Here is an 18,433-nt window from a genome sequence, read left to right on the forward strand (position 1 = left end):
CTGAGGTGGCGCCGTGCGCCCTGCGCGCACCTCCTTCCTCCCGAGAGACCTCTGCAGCGCGCTGCGGAGGAGAGTGTGGCCAAGCGGCCCCTCGAAGCCCTCTCCTCTCACCCTCCACCCTTCTCCCCAGACGTCGGCCCGGCACTCGAGGGGGCTCCCCGTGCTCCTAGGTTCCCGCTGCCACCTCCGGATCGGCCCTGCCCCGGGAACCGCGCGCGGTGGCCGGTGCACCCCTGCGGTTGCCTGGGGGCCTCGCAGCCCCCGGGGGGTGGGGGTGGGGGTGAGGAGGAGGATGCGGGGAATGTGCTAGTCGGTCATCACGCCACAGTCCCCCAGGGAGCGCGGGCAGGTTGCCCGTGGAGCAGCGTCTTTGCCTTTAAATGTCGCCTTATCTGGAGAGGTTCCCACCCCTCCCCGACCCCCTGCGCCAGGAAGACTTTGGGGAGGTTGTGATTTTAGAGTCCAAGAGGCCAGTCTGCCATTTCGTCTCTGGAATGGTTTCCAAAATGGACCCCACGCTGACAGGTTCCACTGGGTGCTCCCCCCACCCACCGCGGAAGGCCAACTAATATTAACCTTTCTGCCACATTTTGGCGACAACAAAAGGACCCGGATTGGAGAGTTGTTGGGGGAGAGGTGGGACGTGGACAGCTCTGGGGATGTACTTGTATTAAATATCCAACAGTTTTTCATTACGTACACCCCCCCCCCAAAGAATGGTACAAAGAGGAAGAGATTTAATGCAAAACTGCGACAGAAAAGCCACAAGGTAAAATAAAAAACCTGCACCTTAGGGATGAAAATAGAATTTTGTGGGGATTATGTTTGGTCAGGATTACCTGCTTCCCTCTTGGAAATTCACAGAGAGACAGGGGGGGGGNGAGAGAGGGAGAGAGAGGGACTTGGAGGTCCTTTCCATTCTTCCTTGGGTCTAGGTCAGCCTGCACCAGATGCTTCCTACAGGAGAGGTGTAGGTCAGAGTCCGGGTACTGGACCATTCATTGATTCCAGGGTATGTTGTTCAGATTTCAGAGGTACCCTGGGAGGTGTTTGGGGCTATCTACATGTGCAGTGTGGAAGAACTGCTGTAGCCATTTTCTAGAACGTTCCAGGTTCCCACATGCTGTGTTGTTAGGGAAAATGCGCTCCCAGTGGAAGCCCTGGGGACCTGCTAGTGAGTGAGTGTTTTCTCTGTGGGTCAGGCTTCCTGGCAATGGCCACTTTCTGCCAATGGGCTCTCTGCTTTGGCCCTATCAGCTCTGGGTCACTCAGCCCCTCCCTTGCCTGTTCTGTACTCCAAGGCCATGTCACCTGGACTACCAAACCTGAAAAGATAGGTTTGGATGGAGAGGGCAGTAGGACCTGGGCTTGATTCCATCAGCCACAAGTGGCAAAGCCTTCATGATCCATTTCAGCTTGGATGCCCTGGGCCCTTCTGAGAGCCCTGAGAAAGAGAGGAGCACATCACCCAGGGGCTATGAAACACCTGCTTAAAAAAACGCTTGAGAAAAATACCCTTAAAGCCTCCTTGTGTCCGGACAGGTGTGGGGGCTCCCAGGAGCTGGACCAGTGTCTGCAGCATCATAGCTGTAGCTACAGCCCCTCCCCACCCGCACCCCATCCCTCCTCCCAGCCAGTGTGCTCTCCTATGGGTTCCATTCCCCTGGCAACGGATCTGCGTAGCGCTGACATGCGCCTGTCTCCAGTCTCGCTGCAGATGCTGGATGGCCATTAGCATGCAGCCGAATGTCCCTGCCACCTGCCAGCCTCGCTCTGGCCCACGCTCCTCGCCTGGGGGGCGGGGGGCGGCGGGCAGGAGCAAGAGGGAGAAGGGGGATGGCCTCTCTGTGAAGCCTGGCCAAATGCTGCCTCCCAGCCAGAGGGAGGGCGAAGAGAACTCAGCCCAGGGGAGGGGGTGAGTGGATATGGATTTGCTGGGTGACTCCAGGTGGTTCCACGGGGACCTCAATGGATTCCTATCCCTCAATATAAAATACACACTGTATTCTCTTTCAGGAATTTCTGCCATAGCGTCTGGAACTCTCTCTATGGGATTAAGACACTGCAGGTCTCGTTTTCAGTGCCAGTCCGCATGAGTGTACAATCCAAAAGATGGCTCCAGGGGAGGGGATTCAGAACAGGGAATGTGTGACATGGACGAGGGAAAGGCTGGAGTAGAAGTCCCTGGTGGGGGCAGGCAGCGCGGCTACAAGGCAAATGGGATGGAACTGAGGACTCACACTCGCTCCTGTCCCAGATTTGCTGAGTCTAGCGCTCTCTCGTGGGCTTCCTGAGGGCAGGAGGCATGTCCTGTACTTCTGGGTCCTCCCCAGCACTTGTGGGGCACAAGACGGGAGCTCAGTCAGTACTACCTGGGTGAATGGTCTCCTGGGGCACTGCTAGGTGGGCTGGTCCCTCTGCCACGCTCTTCTCTCCAGGTGCCATGGTCAGCAGCAGTGTTGAACACCTACTATGTGCCAAATGAGGCACATGTGCCTTTGTTAGGCACATGAGGAGATGAGGATAAGCCCCCCTCGAGCTTGCAGTGCACCTGTCAAAGGAGACAAAAAAAACCTTCATTCCAACTCGGGGTTGGGACCACTGTGTGCTCAAGCCGTTCAAAGAGCACTGAGGGGGCGAGGGGTTGAGGGAAGGCTTCCTGAAAGAGGTTACATCCACCAACATGTAGTGAAGAAGGGCAGTGAGGACAGCATGTGCAAAGGCCCTGAGGTTAGGAAGGACAGAATGTGTGAGGGGAGCTGTAAGAATTAAAGTAGCTGGCACCAGCACGAATGTGCCGAGATGTGAATTTGGACTCCAAACTGAAGCTGGTTCACGAAAACACTAGCTTTGGAGGAAGCTTGTTGTTCATGGGGGTAGGAGGGATGATGCTGCGAGGGGGAAGGACTGGAGGCCGAAGGCCAGGGCCAAGGATGAAACCAGTAATGCTAGCCTTTAGCAATGCTACTAGTGATGAAGAGGAAGCAAATGTGCCTGAATGGGAGGGTGGTAACAAGGCCTAGGGTAGATTCCTGGGACAGCTGGTCCCCCCAGGCCCAACAGAGCGGTGGCAGAAAATAGGGAGGGAAAACTCCAGAGGAGCTAGAGCCAGCACCACCCAACAGAACATTGTGATGAAGGAAAGATCCTGTATCTGTGCCGTCCAGAAGACTAGCTATTAACCACACCCAAGTATGAAGCCCTTGAAATGTGGCTAGTGCAACTGAGGAACTGAATTTTCAGTATTGGTTACTTTTAAGGAATCAACTCTGATTAATTTAAACTTAATTACATGCAGCTAGTAGCTACCTTTTTGCTCAGTGCAGGTCTGGAGCCCAGAAAGTAGGTCCATTACTTGGTTTCATTAGCATTTAGGAGGTACTTGAAGCCAGGGGAGCAGGTGCGTGAGGCCAGGAAGGTGGGTGGGACTGAGTGAAATAAAGGAGCAGAGTGAGCCTTGCAAGCCCTCCAGCCTTCCTTCTGCATCACCTCTTCTGGTGAGGGGTACGCTGCTGCAGGCTGGATGCTCTCTAACCTGCAGCCCTTCAGAAATCTCACCTAAAGAGGACGTTTACAAATTATAGGAAAAGAGTCACCAAGACGTGGCGGTCGTGCTATTGACAAGAGGGAAGGGTTCTGTGAATCAAATTTATCTGCTTGGGGCTCCTGACTGGCTCAGTCAGTAGAGCGTGAGACTCTTGATCAGAGCACGTCAGGCCTATGCTCTGCAAAGCCCTGCTTGGCTGGCATAAAAAGAAAATACATAGAGTCAGTTGGGCCTGGGTTTGAATCCCAGCTTGGCAATGAACTAGCCATATGCCCCTTGGGCTGCCTGGGCCTCAGTTTCTCCACTTGTAAAATAGGTGAATAAAAGGCAGCCCAGACGGTGACAGCAGGGTTCTTTGTCATGCATCTCCTGAAAGATAGTCTTTGTCTCGGGCTTCTAGGGCTGTATGAACTCCGCCTCACCACCGATGGCCCTGCCACCACAGGGGCAGAGGTGAGCATCACAGCCAGCCTGGTGGCCAATGAAAATGGCAGCCTGGTCCTGCCCTCCAACACCCGCCTCTACCGCTTCCACTGGATCCATACCCCACTGCTGCTCACGGGGAAGACGGATGAGGCTTTCAGCTCCACCATCCGCACCGTGGGGAACGTGCCCGGGGACTTCCCTGTCTCTGTCTGGGTCACCGCTGCTGACTGCTGGACGTGCCAGCCTGTGGCGAGGAGCCTCCTCGTGCTCCCCATCACAGGTGAGGACCTTTTCTGTGTGCTAATTGGCCTTCAGATTTGGGGCAGAGAAAAACATCCAGTCTGGTTTGTTTATCCTATAAACACAAAGTGGACTCATGGTCCCTTCTCTGTTGTCTGTTACCAGAGGGTCAGAAAATGGTAATACCCACTGCTGGCGGGTTGTGCTGCAAGGGACACTGAAGGCACATGTTGCTACTGGGGAATCATACATTAACACAGCCCTTTGGAGAGCAGCGGGTTGATACGTATCAATGGTTATGCACTATTTCCATTTTTGATCTGTCCATTCTCATTCCTCCCACCCGCCTACCCCACACTGCCCCCTCCTTCCAGAAAAGCCCTGGTCTCTTGGAATATACAGCCCATTAAAGAATTTGTCTGCAGGGAATGAATTTCCATTTGGGTAATGCTTTGTGCACAAATATGTTCCTTGCAGTGGTGTATATAATAACAGAAGAAAATATTAGCCAAACTAAGCGCGCAGCCATAAGGGAACTGGTTAAGTATATGGATATAATTTGTGTGATGAATAACCATGACCTTTACAAAGAGTTGGTAATGTTCTGGGGAATACTCATGCTTATAAGATTTTAAAAAGGAAAGCACAAACTTCTATAGCCAATTTGATCAACTGTATTTAATACATGTATGTGTACATAATACCCATATGTATTACATTTGCACAAATGGTTTATAATTCTTGGGGCGCCTGGGTGGCTCAGTCGGGTGAACGTCCGACTTTGGCTCAGGTCATGATCTCACAGCTCATGGGTTCGAGCCTCGCGTCGGGCTCTGTGCTGACAGCTGGCTCAGAGGCTGGGGCCTGTCTTGGGATTCTGTGTCTCCCTCTCTCTCTGACCCTCCCCTGCTCATGCTGTGTCTATCTCTCTCTCAAAAATAAATAAAACATTTAAAAAAAATTTTAAATGGTTTATAATTCTTCAAAACATCAACGATAGTTGTGTTTGAATGATAGGTGGTTTCTTTTTTTATTTTTTACTTAAATGTTTATTTTTGAGAGGGAGAGAGAGAGTGAGAGAGCATTCTTGCACCAGCGGGGGTCAGAGAGAGACGGAGACAGAGGATCTCAAGCAGGCTCTGCACTGACAGCCGAGATCCCAATGTGGGGCTCGACTGAACTCACAAATCATGAGATCATGGCTCAGTGTGGGACTCAATTAAACTCACAAACTGTGAGATCATGAGAGCCCATTGTGGGGCTCAAACTCAAACTGTGAGATCATGACCTAAGCTAAAGTCGGACACTTAACCAATTGAGCCACCCAGGCGCCCTAATGACAGGCAGTTACTTTTGTTTTCATTCTCCTTTTCCGAATTTTCTAAATAAGCTTTATCAGGCACGCCTTACTCTCTGCTTTTGGGGTGAAAAAAATCAGTCCCTAAAATTTTTTTTTTAGAGATGGAGACACAGAACGGTGGTCCTTACCCAGCCCAGCACAGTGGGTACAGCGCTGCAATCAGTAGAAATGCTCATTTTTTTCTGGACTCCTCTAATAATTTGAAATATCTCCCAAAAACTTCTTTCAAAACCTATGCATTTCCTTCTGGTCCTGGGCATCTTGTGTCAGAACGTTCTGGATCCTGGTGGAAGGGGTGCAGGAGGAGCGCTGTGCGCGTGATGTATGCCATGAGTCTTCACCAGGGCCTGTGCAGCAGGGGCAATGGTGTGGGGGCACGCGCCTCTGTGTTCAGTGACCTGCAGGGTCCTCTCCTGCGACCGACCTGCTCTGACAGCCGGCAGGGCAGGGCAGGGAGAGGTCACTCCCTGGCTCCGCCTTCCCTTTCCCTTGGTGGGCTCAGCCTTTGGTCTCCCTCCCAGAGCTCCTCGTGGGGAACCTCGTTGTCTCCCAGAACACCTCCCTGCCCTGGCCCAGCTCTTACCTCACCAAGACAGTCCTTAAAGTTTCCTTCCTCCTCCACGACCCGAGCAACTTCTTCAAGACTGCCTCGTTTCTCTACAACTGGGACTTCGGAGATGGGTATGTTCTTCCCCCTTGATGCCCCAAAGCTTTGGCCTATGGTCGGTGGCCCCGTCATCCCCTGCTGAGCGCTCTGTCCTTTCCGACCGTCACCTGGCCACCCTCTCTCACTCCAAACAGTCCTTCAACACCTGCTCTGTGTCAAGCTTGGGGTGTGTGGGGACCAGTGGTGAATTAGTCACAGGACCTGCCTTCGAGGTGCCTGCAACCTAGTAGAAGAGGCCATCGGCGGCCCCAGACATCCCTTTAAGAAAGGTCGAAGTAGCATTTTTCTCCATTTGACTCCAGAAGCACCTACCTGGCTGATGGTGTGTGCGATTATACACATGTGGTAGAACTCGGGCATTGTAGCTTCAAGTCTCCTGACGTCTTCTCTCCAGACAAGCCAGGAGGAAGTTCAGGAAGTGGGTCGGACACTGAGCTCAGGCATCCTGCAGACACCCTGAGCTCCTGTGAGGGTGGTGAATGCTCCATGGAGACCCTGCATTCCGGTTGGATCCCCTCAAGCGGCTGACTGGTGGTCCTTCCCACTCTATCCCATATTTTTCCACCTTTCATTTTCTTGGCATTCCTTACGATATTTCTCAGTCTGGCAGAGAAACCCAGGCCAATTTTCCAAGCTCATCAAAGACTTAATGATCTTTCTTATGTACCACTTCTCGTCCCGATGGGGCTTAAAGGCTCAGCATGCTTTCTTATGTACAGTAATAAATTAGAAAGCAATGTGGGGACTCCTTCTAATTATAGCAAAAATAGTACATAAAATAGACATAGGAACATACTTACCTAGAAAGGGGTAAGATCCTGTGTAAAGAAAACAATAGAGCTGCCACAAGGTATCAAAGATTTGAGTGGATGGGTATATATACTGTGTCCAGGATGGTGGATCTTAATACGAAAAAGATGTCCATTTCCTTCCAGTTATTCTGTAAGCTTGATGCAAATCCAGTAAATATTCCAATAAGTATATTTTGGACTGTGACAAAGATTCTACAGTTTATCTAAATTTGGCATATAAATATACACATAAACATACACACACATATATATGTACGTGAATATATACGTATATGTATATAAAAAATATATATGGTTATAAACACATATGTGGTTTTATAACATAAAGAACATCTAGAACATCTGTCTCAAACCAAGGGACAGCCTCTTAATTAGGGGCATATCTTTTCATATTAAATGCATTATTCACTATTTTTACTATAATTGGACATTCTGATTAGTCAGTGAGATAAAACAAGAAAAAGAAATGAAATCTAAATATTGTAAAGCAGGAGACAAAAATCATCACACATAGATGAACTAGAAAACACAAGAGACTCAACTAAAAAAATCTTGGAACTAAGAAGAGATTTTAGTAATATGGGTGCTTACAAAACAAAGATCATAGCCTTTCCTTATGATGGTACTGGAAAAAAGTCTTTTACATAGTTATAAAACATAAAAGCTGAGAGAATGAGCTTAGCCTAAAACTGTAGGATTTATGTGGATAAAGCCACAGATTATACCTAGAACCCCAAAAAGACTTAAAGAGAGAATTTCTCAATATTGTCAGAAGGAAAAAACAGATCAGAAGAGCAGAATAATGATGAATGGGGTTGGGGAGAAGAATTAGAAATATATAAATGTATTATAAAAGCTACAAATAATTTGCAGCCACAAAAGTGTGCGCAGTAGAACAGAATGGAAAAAGCAAACACAAATCTGAGTTTATATGCATATCTAGTATATGATAACAATGGTTTTTCTAGCCAGTGAGTAAAGGCAGATTATTTATTTAATAAATGGTACCAGAACGGTTGGTTAACTATTTAGAAGAAAAACAATCTGAGCCTTAACAAGAGCACTTCCAGATAGATTACAAATTAAACATAATAAACTAGGACTAGATTGAAATGCTGGTGATTCCCTTGCAATTGGATAATTTGGCAGTGGGAAAAGCATTTCTCAGAATAAAAACAGAGGCAGAAACTATAAAGGAAAAAAATGCCAGATGTGACCTCACTAGATTTAAAATCTGACTGTGAAAGAAGTAAGTCAAACCAAAAGACAAGGTTAAACTGGGAGAAAATATTTAATAGGTAAAGGGTTGTTAACCTTCATATATAAAGAGCATTGACAAATCAACACAAAGATTTTCTTTATTGCTATTAGACTTTCTTTTGAAATAATTCATGTAATTGCAGGAATTTATATACTTTATGTGGAGGTATGATTCTGTTTTACAGATGAGAAAAGTAAGACTTACAGTTCTACAGATAGGAAATCTAGAATTGAGATTTAAAGCCAAATATGTCTTAATTCCAAAGTTCACATTTTGTACTTGCCAGGATCGTCCTTGTCTCTAAGGACTCTAAGGGCCTCTTTTAGATTCTTGGCTGAAGGGGGCAGAGCACTTCCTGAAAGGTGACAGGCACTTGTTGCTGGGAGTTTTCTTACCTGTCACTTGCAAGCACAAGGATGACAGGCAGCCACTTGACCAAAACACGGCCGACCTTGTGGCCTGGTTGGCTCTGGGGGCTGCTGCTATGATGACCAGTGGTTTGCTCACACGGCATTGGGAGCCGAGCTCGTCACCCCACAGATATGCCCAATGCTGAGAGTTCACGTGAGTCACTTCTGTCATCTCCATTCTGCCCCCTTACAGCACCCAGATGGTGACTGCAGACGCTGTGGTCTACTACAACTATTCGATCATTGGAACCTTCACTGTGAAGCTCAAGGTGGTGGCAGAGTGGGAACAGACAACGCAGGGTGCCGGGAAGGGCATCATGCAGAAGACCGGAGACTTCTCTGCCTCCCTGAAGCTGCAGGGTGGGTCCCTGGGGGCTGGTGCAGGTTGAGCATGTGGCCCCTTGGGGAGCCCTGGCACCACTCCTTCCAGGGTTGGAGAAAGTGAAGATCAGAGGGGCTCTGGTCGGGCGCCAGGCTTGGTGCGCAATGCCCCCCACCATCCTTGTTCCCCTAGCAGCCCCTCTGGGAGGTCTGTCATTATCCCCACTTCTAAAAGGGCACTGGAGTCCACGGAGGAGGCCACATGGCCACCAGGTGGCAGAGCTGGATTTGAACCAAGTCCTGCCTGCCCCCATAGCCCCAGTAGTGGCTGGGATGGTCTCAGCCTGCTGCAGAGGGTCACCCCAACCTCCCTCTCTCTGGGTCTGGCAAGAGGGGGTGCTTGGACAGCAGTGGCGGGTTTCTCCGTTGTGCTGCAGGGCACGCTAATGGGGTGCCTTCCCCGTGTGCTCAGGCAATGGGGGATGGGTGCTTACAGGCAATGGGGAGGGGTGCTTACGCTGAGCCAGCCCTTGGTCCTGGTGCCCAGGGCCTTGCCTGCTTCCTCCAGTGTCCTCACTCTGGGCGGGCTCTGGCACCTGCCGCTGTTGAGGAGGCAGGACCCAAGCACGCCCCGGAGAGACCTCCAACCTGCGCTCAGTGGGGAGAGCCTGGGAGACGACAAGGTGGTGGTCACACAGCCCCGAGCTGTGGGCGTGCTGAGACAGCTGTCCTCAGTCACCGGGTCTAATGGGGCCCCTCTCCGCCTTTCAGAAACGCTTCGAGGCATCCAGGTCTTGGGGCCCACCCTAATTCAGACCTTCCAAAAGATGACAGTGACCTTGAACTTCCTGGGGAGGTGAGTGAACCTCAGAGTGGACAAGTTGCCCTGCCCATACTCTCCATGGATGGCCCTGAGCCTGCTCCGTCTCCTGAGGGGCCCCAGGTTTGGGGGCCGGGGGGAGCCTATGCCACCTTGCCCTGTATCCACGGGAGAGTGGTGGGCAGGGTTCCACACCCGAGGTCCAGGGCAGGGAGCACGGGCCCTTCAGAGCCGTCTGCAGTGTGGGTGTCGAGGCAAAGTGGGTGCAGTGTGGGTGAGGAAGCAGCCATGGGAGGAGCCTTCTGTCTGCGGCTTGGGTCGGCTTCCAAGGCCCTGGCATACAGGCTCTCCTGGGCAGGAAGTGGCCCGGCTCTTGGCAAGAATAGCATTAGGCCGAGTTTGTAGTTTGCAACTGAGAAGCTGCACAAGGGTGGACGGAGCTGCAGAGGTCAGCGGCCGGGGCCCAGCCCTCCGAGGACTCTTGTCCTTTAACCCAGGGACACGACGGCGGGAAGCAGGTCTAGATGGGGAGCAAGAAAAAAGGCCAAGGAGGGCGCCTGGGTGGCTCAGTCAGTTAAGCGTATGATTTCGGCTCAGGCCATGATCTCACGGTTCGTGGGTTCGAGCCCCGCGTTGGGCTCTGTGCTGACAGCCAGCTTGGAGCCTGGAGCCTGTTTCAGATTCTGTGCCTCCCTCTCTCTCTGACCCTCCCCTGCTCATGCTGCCTCTCTCTCTCTCTCAGAAATAAATAAAACATTAAAAAAAAAAAAAAAAGAGGCCAAGGAATGAGGAAGATGCACCTCTGGGCCTAGAGGTAGTTTTTAGAGCTTTCAGGGAGCTTTGGGGGCAGGGACTTAGCACTTGAAGAATGGGGTTGGGAGCTACTCGGGCTTGGCAGGTGTGATGGCTGAGGGTACAGGGGGTTGTGTTTTACCCACACATAGGGATGCCTGCTTGGCGTTCCTGAGGTTGACCTGCGTTTTCCAGCTTCAGGGCCTGTGCTGTGGCAGGCAGAGAACCCGGAATGCCTTTGGCCCTCCAGACCTGTCGAAAGTCTACTTATCCTGTCAGAGCTTACAGATGCCACCTCCTCCAGAAAGCCTTCCCTGACTTCCTTATTAAGAACACAGTCACCTGTCCCCTGTGCTTCCACAGCACACCCTGTGTATCACTGGAGCACTTGTCTGCCCCATCCAGCAGCCTGTCTCCATTTTCCTTACTAGCCTGGCATCCCCTTGGGCTCTGGGACTATATCTTTTTTTTTCTTTTAACATGTATTTATTTTTGAGAGACAGAGTGAGACAGAGCACGAGTCGGGGAGGGGCAGAGAGAGAGGGAGACACAGAATCTGAAGCAGGCTCCAGGCACAGAGCCAAACACGGGGCTCAAACTCACGAACCGCGAGCTCACGACCTGAGCAGAAACCAAGAGTCAGATGCCTAACTGACTGAGCCACCCAGGTGCCCTTTTGAGGAGCTATTTCTGAAAGACACCCCCATTTCCCTGCAGCCCTCCCCTGACTGTGTGCTGGCGTCTCAAGCCCGAGTGCCTCCCACTGGAGGAAGGGGAATGCCACCCGGTGTCCGTGGCCAGCACAGCTTACAACCTGACCCACACCTTCAGGGACCCCGGGGACTATTGCTTCAGCATCCGGGCCGAGAACGTCATCAGCAAGACGCATCAGTACCACAGGATTCAGGTGTGGCCTTCCAGTAAGTGACCCCCTCGTCCTCGGTTCCCATGCCACGTGGGCCACAAAACACAGTCAACCCTGCTGCCGCCAGCAGTATGCTCCCTCCAGCCGAACCACCGACATTATCGTCATCGCTGAACCTACCAGGCCAGCTGGCACTGGTGACGAAGTGCCTGTACCACCCCCAAATGACCAGGCCCTCAGCAACCAGCCCGAGCACCCCTCGGTTCGACCACCACCACCCTCAACACCAGCACCACTAGCGAAACCAGCAGCCCACTTGCCCAGCCCCTCTGCCCTCATGACAACACACACTATTGCCAGCCTTTCCAGCACCATCCAGAACCCCAGCCGCTCTGTGATTGCTGTCGCCCACACCACCGTCAGCGCTGCTGGCAGTGCCCCCCACCCCCATACCAGTCGTGATGCCCACCATGTGGACCAGGTGCCATTGATCCATGCTGCCCAGCACCAGCCCGGCCTGGGCTCTCTTGCTGCTATTGCCATCACCACCAGTGTCCTTCACACATGTCACCAATGCCACGCTGTCCCCATTGTGAATGCTACGCCCTGAAATAAGCCTCCACCATCACGAGGCTCCCTCCTCCGCCATCTCCCCGATCTTGCCACTATTGCCACCATTAAAACCAGCAACCCCAGTGGTAGCTGCAGACTCACAGGATGCTGCGCGCCCCCCGGAGAGCGGGTGCTGCTCAGAGAGGGCGAAGCACGGTTCCTATCATTTGTAAGGGTCCCCGGCTGTCTCCCCCGCGATGCATGCCCTTCTCTAAGTTGTCATCGGGCCCGGCCACTGGCTTATAGTCACAAGATTAACCGATGGTGGTGTGAAGTTCTACCAGGGGAGGGGGGCTCTTCTGTGACCCCAGGAAAGCACTTCCTCACAGAGAAGAGAAAGTGGATGCCAAAACCCTGAGGAAGGTTCTTTCGGGTGCCCCCCCAGGTCCCAGGCTTTAGGGTACACAAAACTTGCCAGCCGCACTTGCCCCCAGGGTCGGCCCTGCAGGTGCCCTGGATGTTGCCACTGTCCCCGCCAGACTCCCCAGTCCCTGTCTGCGCCATTGGGCAGATGCCCTGCTCCACTCTGGTCCCCGGCAGGCCCTGTGGAGAGAGACTGTGACCTGCAGCCATCATCAGAGGCCTTGGGCCCTGCCTTCCCCAGCACCTCCTGGGCCCTGAGTGCCTGGGGTCCCCCTGAATTGTGCAGAGAAGACAGTATCCCGGTAATCAGTGCTGCCTTTTCTTGGGAAACAGAGCCTTGTGCCATATTGTGGCATCTACACCAGGGGCGGGTGGGGGAGGAGTGAGGGGAACCCACACTTGCTCATCACTGGCGCGCACCTGGCACATTCACACGCCTCACCTTGTGGCATCCCCGAAGCAGCCCCGTGGGTCAGCATTACCATCAGGGAGCTTGGTCAGAGCGGGGTTTCGAACCCAGGACCGCCTAACTGCAGACGCTGGGTTCTCCCCACTCCACCGGGCAGCTTCCTGGCAGCAGAGTCAGTGAGTAAGCCCAGGGCTGGCGGAGGGCAGAGAGCAATGACAGATCATAAGGCTGCTTGGGTGGGTGTCCTCACAGCATGGCTTCCCAATGCAAGTCACCCAAGAGAGCAAGGAGGCAGCTGCAATGTCTTTTATGGCCTGGACTGGGAAGTCATCACTTCTGTCCTGTACTGTTCATTAGGAGCAAGTCATTAGGTCCAGCCCACATTCAGGGTGCACCCCTTGAAAGTGATTGTCAAGTAATATGTGGACACATTTGTTTATTTTTTTAACGTTTGTTTATTTCTGAGAGACAGAAAGAGACAGAGTATGAGTCAGGGAGGGGCAGAGAGAGAGGGAGACACAGAATCTAAAGCAGGTTCCAGTCTCCAAGCTGTCAGCACAGAACCTGACATGGGGCTTGAACCCACCAACTGTGAGACCATGACCTGAGCCAAAGTTGGACACTTAACTGACTGAGCCACCCAGGCACCCTTTTATTTTTATTTTTCAAAGTTTATTTATTGGGGCACCTGCGTGGCTCAGTTGATGAAGCATCAGGCTCTTGGTTTCAGCTCAGCTCATGATCTCACGGCTTTGTGGGTTTGAGCCCCGCGTCAGGCTCTGCGTTGGCAATGCAGAGCCTGCTTGGGATTCTCTTTCTCTTTCTGCTTCTCCCCAACTCACACTGTCACTGTCTCTCTTGAAATAAGTAAACTTAAAAAAAAAGTTTATTTATTTATTTTGAGACACAGCACGTGCGTGTGTGCGTGCATGTACGTGAGTGGGGGAGGGGCAGAGAGAGAGAGAGAGAGAGAGAGAGAGAGAAACCCAGGCTTGCTCCACCCTGTCAGTGCACAGCCTGATGAGGGCCTCGAACTCAGGAACCATATCATGACCTGAGCCCAAATGAAGAGTCAGACACTTAATGGACTGAGCTACTGGGGTGCCCCATGTGGACATATTTTAACCCTAACACACCCCAACTTGGTTTTTGTGGAATTCTAGATTTATCTATTGCGATGCATGTACATAGGGAAAAAATAGCTCCTATGGGGTTTGACTTTTCTGTGCCCCTTGTGTCTGAGAGCTTCTCCAGCAACTACTCAGAGTCATGACTTCACCCTCTCTCATTCCCAGGCATCCAGCCGGCTGTCTTTGCTTTCCCGTGTGCCACGCTTATCACCATGATGCTGGCCTTCATCATGTACATGACCCTGCGGAATGCCGCTCATCAGAAGGACATGGTGGAGGTGGGTGTTCAGGGGGGTGGAGGCTGGATCACCAGGCTGGAGGGAGTCTGGGTGTCAGAGCAAGGACCTGGGGATGGGGATGATATGTGCCCAAGAGGCGCTCAGAGACTGTGCCAAATTGAGTTGGCTTCTTCCCATCTGACTCGACTCCTGTACTCACCCCTTGCCCAGCAGCTGTGCCCTGAGCTGGTAAGGGAGAGGGCAGCCACACTAGGGAGGCCCAGAAAGCACTGTGTGTCTCCAGGCCGCTGAGCTCATAAGGCCACCGGAAGGGGGTCCTGCAGGCGGGTGATTGACCCATGGGGTTTTGTTCACCATAGGTGGCTGATTTTGACTTTTCCCCCATGTCTGACAAGAACCCGGAGCCGCCCGCTGGGGTCAAGTGCTGCTGCCAGATGTGCTGTGGGCCCTTCCTGCTGGAGACGCCGTCGGAGTACCTGGAGGTCGTCCGCGAGAACCACGGGCTGCTGCCGCCCTTCTACAAATCCGTCAGAACTTACACCGTGTGAGCAGCCCCCAGTCCTGTCTCAGCGCTGACTGACTGCCCACAGGACGCTTCGGACGGGGTGGTGCGTGCCACTGAGCAGAGGGGTTCATGTGCGCGGGGCTGTCCACTCTGCTGGCCATCCATCCGTAATTCCAGTTGCCGCCATGAGCCCCCCTCCCTCAGCCCCACACCCCTGCCATCAGCCCATCTGTACAGTCCAGCCTCTGCTCTGAGTCCCCCTCAGCCAGCCCCACCCCACCCCTGGCCTTTGAAGAGCCCCAAGCAGGACCCCTGACACTCAATGGGGTCCCTCCTCTCTCCCAGGCGTGCCTGGCTGCCCCTCACCCCTTCCTCCCATGTCGGCACTTCCGCTGTCAGTCTGGGGTTTGGGCTTCCCTCCCCCAGATGGCCCTGCCCAGGTCAGAGAACCAGGTGGATGGTCACCAACAGTTAAGGCTATGTCACAAAAGGTCATACATACAGAGACAAGCGCATGCACACACACACACACACACACACACACACATAAATACACACATAACACATGTCACACAGATGTCTCAGATGATTTCCTCTATCGTTATGTTGTTCACTGGGTCCTGAATTTGAACTAAAATGACATCTGACTTTCTCCACTTGTGGCCCCAACAGCTCCTAGCCCCGGCCCCTCCCTGTGTGCACTGTCCCTGTGGCTCCCGGGTCCCATTCTAAGAGCACCCTGTTTCCTGCCTGTTTGCTGGGGGTCGGGTGCGGGCAGGGCTAACACTGGTGAGTGCAAAGTGCTTTCTAAATAGCGCCTTTGTCCATGGAGGAAAGGGCCTCACAGTGAAGGAGGAGCAAACCGGTGGGGACGTGGGTCACTGTGGGAGACGGTGTTCTTGGGAAAGTTGAGGCAGGACAGGAGGGAGCCTGGGGGGAGGGGCGCCCAGTGGCCCGGGGAAGGGAAGGCAGAGCTCGAGGAGAGGGCCGGTGCGGGTGCAGTGAGGCCCCAGCACAGCTGCGCAGGAGTAAGTGGGCCCCGACTGGGGGAGGGGCAGGACTGTGGGGCAAAGCTCTGTTGCCGTAATCTTCGCTGTCAGACTTTGTGCAGACAACAGCATTCTTGCTGTGTCCAGCTCATTCTCATGAACTACTGCCATTATTGCTGAATAAAGCTTATGTGTTCTCAAATAGCCAAGCATATGCCAGGCAGCCGGAGTCCCTTTCTTTGCTGTGCAGGGGGGGTGGGAGGGGGTTAGGCCTTGTGGCAGTGGGGCACCCCCACTGTGTTCTCTGCCAGGTGTGGCTGGAGCTGCTGTCTGGGGCGTCGTTCTGACTAGTCCTCCTTAAACCACCGCTCGGGACTCAGGCGGGTCTCACGGAGACGGGCCGGTTGTCCCCTGGTGGCTCTGCGCCCCCCTTCCCCCGGACTCCAGCATGCAGCCAGGTTTGAGGCTCCGGGCAGAGGCTAGATCAGCGTGGGGAGGAAGGTTGTGCTCAGGGGACTCGGAAATGCAGAGCCTTGGGCCCCCCTCACGCCCGAGTCTGCACCAGCCAGGGGGTGGCCACCTGTGTTCCCACAGGCCCGCAGGAGTCCTGGTGCCCCATCCAGTGTGAGCACCTCCGGTCCCAGCAGGGCTTCTTGAACTTGGACGTGCCTGAGAATCACCAGAGGTCTTGCTAAGCCTCAGACTTTCATCCCGAGTGGGGCCTGGGGTTCTAGGTTTCTAACAAGATTCGAGACGTCACTGATGCTTGCTGGGCCGAGGACCACACTTTGACTTGCCCGCCTCCGAGTCTGCTTCCTTCCTAAGCTCCTTTTCTTCTAGAAGAGGTTTGGGCTTTAAAAATTTTTTTTTTAATGTTTATTTTTGAGAGAGAGAACAAGTGCGTGAGCAGGGGAGGGGCAGGGAGAGAGGAAGACACAGAATCTGGAGCAGGCTCCGGGCTCCGAGCTGTCAGCACAGAGCCTGACGCGGGGCTCGAACTCATGAACCACAAGATCATGACCTGAGCCAAAGTCGGGCCCTTAACTGATTGAGCCCCCCAGGCGCCCCTCTCTCCTTTTTTTGAGAGAGAGTGAACAGGGTAGAGGGGCAGATGGAGAGACAGGTGGAAGAGAGAAACAGAGAGAATCTTGAGCAAACACCACTCTCAGTGCAGAGCCTGATGTGGGACTTGAACCCACAGCCCTGGGATCATGACCTGAGCTAAAATCGAGAGTTGGGCGTTCAACTGACTGAGCCACCCAGGCGCCCCTGGGCTTTTTTTCTTAAGGACTCTGCTCTGCCACCACCCTCACCACTCAGCCCAGCCAGCAGGTGTGCCCCAAGCCTCAAGCTGGACATGGGTAGGAGTGAACCCCAACCCCAACCTTGGCTGTCTCACTCTGGGAAGTCCCACGTTTAATGAGCCAAGTTGTTGGGGGAACTTTCTCAGGCTCCAGCATCACTGGCATATGGGGCGGATACTGTCACATGCACCTTTGCTCTGCCCCCCAACCCAGGGGTCAGTAGGTCAGGCTTCAGGACGAGAAGGGACCCAAGTATGTTGTGGGGGACCCCTGTGCCTTGGATAATGGGTCTAAGGATCAAACAAGACCTTGGAGAAAGTTGGTGGGGAGGGGAGGCTGTTCTTGCCTTGAGTTCTTTTAGTGTGCTCCTAATAAATGAGGGCTACGTGTTACGCGTCATTGGGAACCACTCCCTGCTGGAATATATAAGGTGCCTGCCTCTGTGTGTGCCTTCAAGAGAACCCAGGATTAAGACACCTAAACTCCACCCAGAGGAATTTAGAAGGGGCTGTTCATGCTACAAAAGGAAATCTGTATCTGTAAAAACTGGGGTGCTCCAGTGTTAGTCTTACAGAAATTAAGACAATTAAAAAAACCCCAGGGGCTCCTGGGTGGTTCAGTCGGTCAAGCGTCCGACTTCACCTCGGAACTTGATCTCGCAGTTGTGGGTTAGAGCCCTGAGTCAGGCTCTGTGCTGACAGCCCGGAACCTGCCTCAGATTTTGTCTCCCTCTTTCTCTGCCCCTATCCGGCTCGCACTGTGTTTCTCTCTCTCTCAAAAATAAATAAAACATTAAAAAAATTAAAAACGAGGGGCACTTGGGTGGCTCAGTCGGTTAAGCGTCCGACTTCGGCTCAGGTCATGATCTCACAGTTCGTGGGTTTGAGCCCCGCGTCGGGCTCTGTGCTGACAGCTCAGAGCCTGGAGCCTGTTTCGGATTCTGTGTCTCCCTCTCTCTCTGACCCTCCCTTGCTCATGCTGTCTCTCTCTATCTCTCAGAAATAAATAAAAAAACATTAAAAAAAATTAAAAACGAAACAACAAATTGTCAAACATGTAAAGAGCTAGAAACAACCACGGGGACAGAAAGGCAGAAAAAGCCGGAGAGTAGAAGGAGGGGTAACTTTGCAAACTGAAGAGACGAACAGCTGTGGCACAATTCAGTAGGAAAGCACCTGACCTGCAGAATTTGGGGGTACGCAGGCAGTCGGGGCTGCATGCTGGGCCAAGCAGCAGAGTCGTGCACTTTGCAGGCTGTCTGCTCACCCTGAGCAAGGCAGGTCTTCAAGATGCCCCCGGATTGTTATGCTGCCTCTGCCCACTTTCCTCTTNTGGAAGGACACATTGCAACCCACAGCACC

General features: G+C 52.8%; 1 protein-coding gene across 1 annotated transcript in view; it reads left to right on the plus strand.

Moving 5' to 3' along the window:
* TMEM130 (transmembrane protein 130) overlaps positions 1-15,982 on the plus strand; it is a 19,968-nt gene extending 3,986 nt beyond the window's left edge. The window contains exons 3-10 of the mRNA XM_077758830.1: positions 131-280; positions 3,948-4,253; positions 6,095-6,254; positions 8,917-9,083; positions 9,816-9,900; positions 11,374-11,576; positions 14,201-14,313; positions 14,634-15,982. Coding sequence (XP_077614956.1) covers positions 131-280; positions 3,948-4,253; positions 6,095-6,254; positions 8,917-9,083; positions 9,816-9,900; positions 11,374-11,576; positions 14,201-14,313; positions 14,634-14,822 — 1,373 coding nt within the window. The 3' untranslated portion in view covers positions 14,823-15,982. The remainder of the gene's footprint in view (positions 1-130; positions 281-3,947; positions 4,254-6,094; positions 6,255-8,916; positions 9,084-9,815; positions 9,901-11,373; positions 11,577-14,200; positions 14,314-14,633) is intronic.
* The last annotated feature ends 2,451 nt before the right edge of the window (positions 15,983-18,433 follow it).

Source organism: Crocuta crocuta, unplaced genomic scaffold, assembly GCF_008692635.1.
Source record: "Crocuta crocuta isolate KB4526 unplaced genomic scaffold, BGI_CrCroc_1.0 scaffold273, whole genome shotgun sequence".
NCBI classification, from domain to species: domain Eukaryota; kingdom Metazoa; phylum Chordata; class Mammalia; order Carnivora; family Hyaenidae; genus Crocuta; species Crocuta crocuta.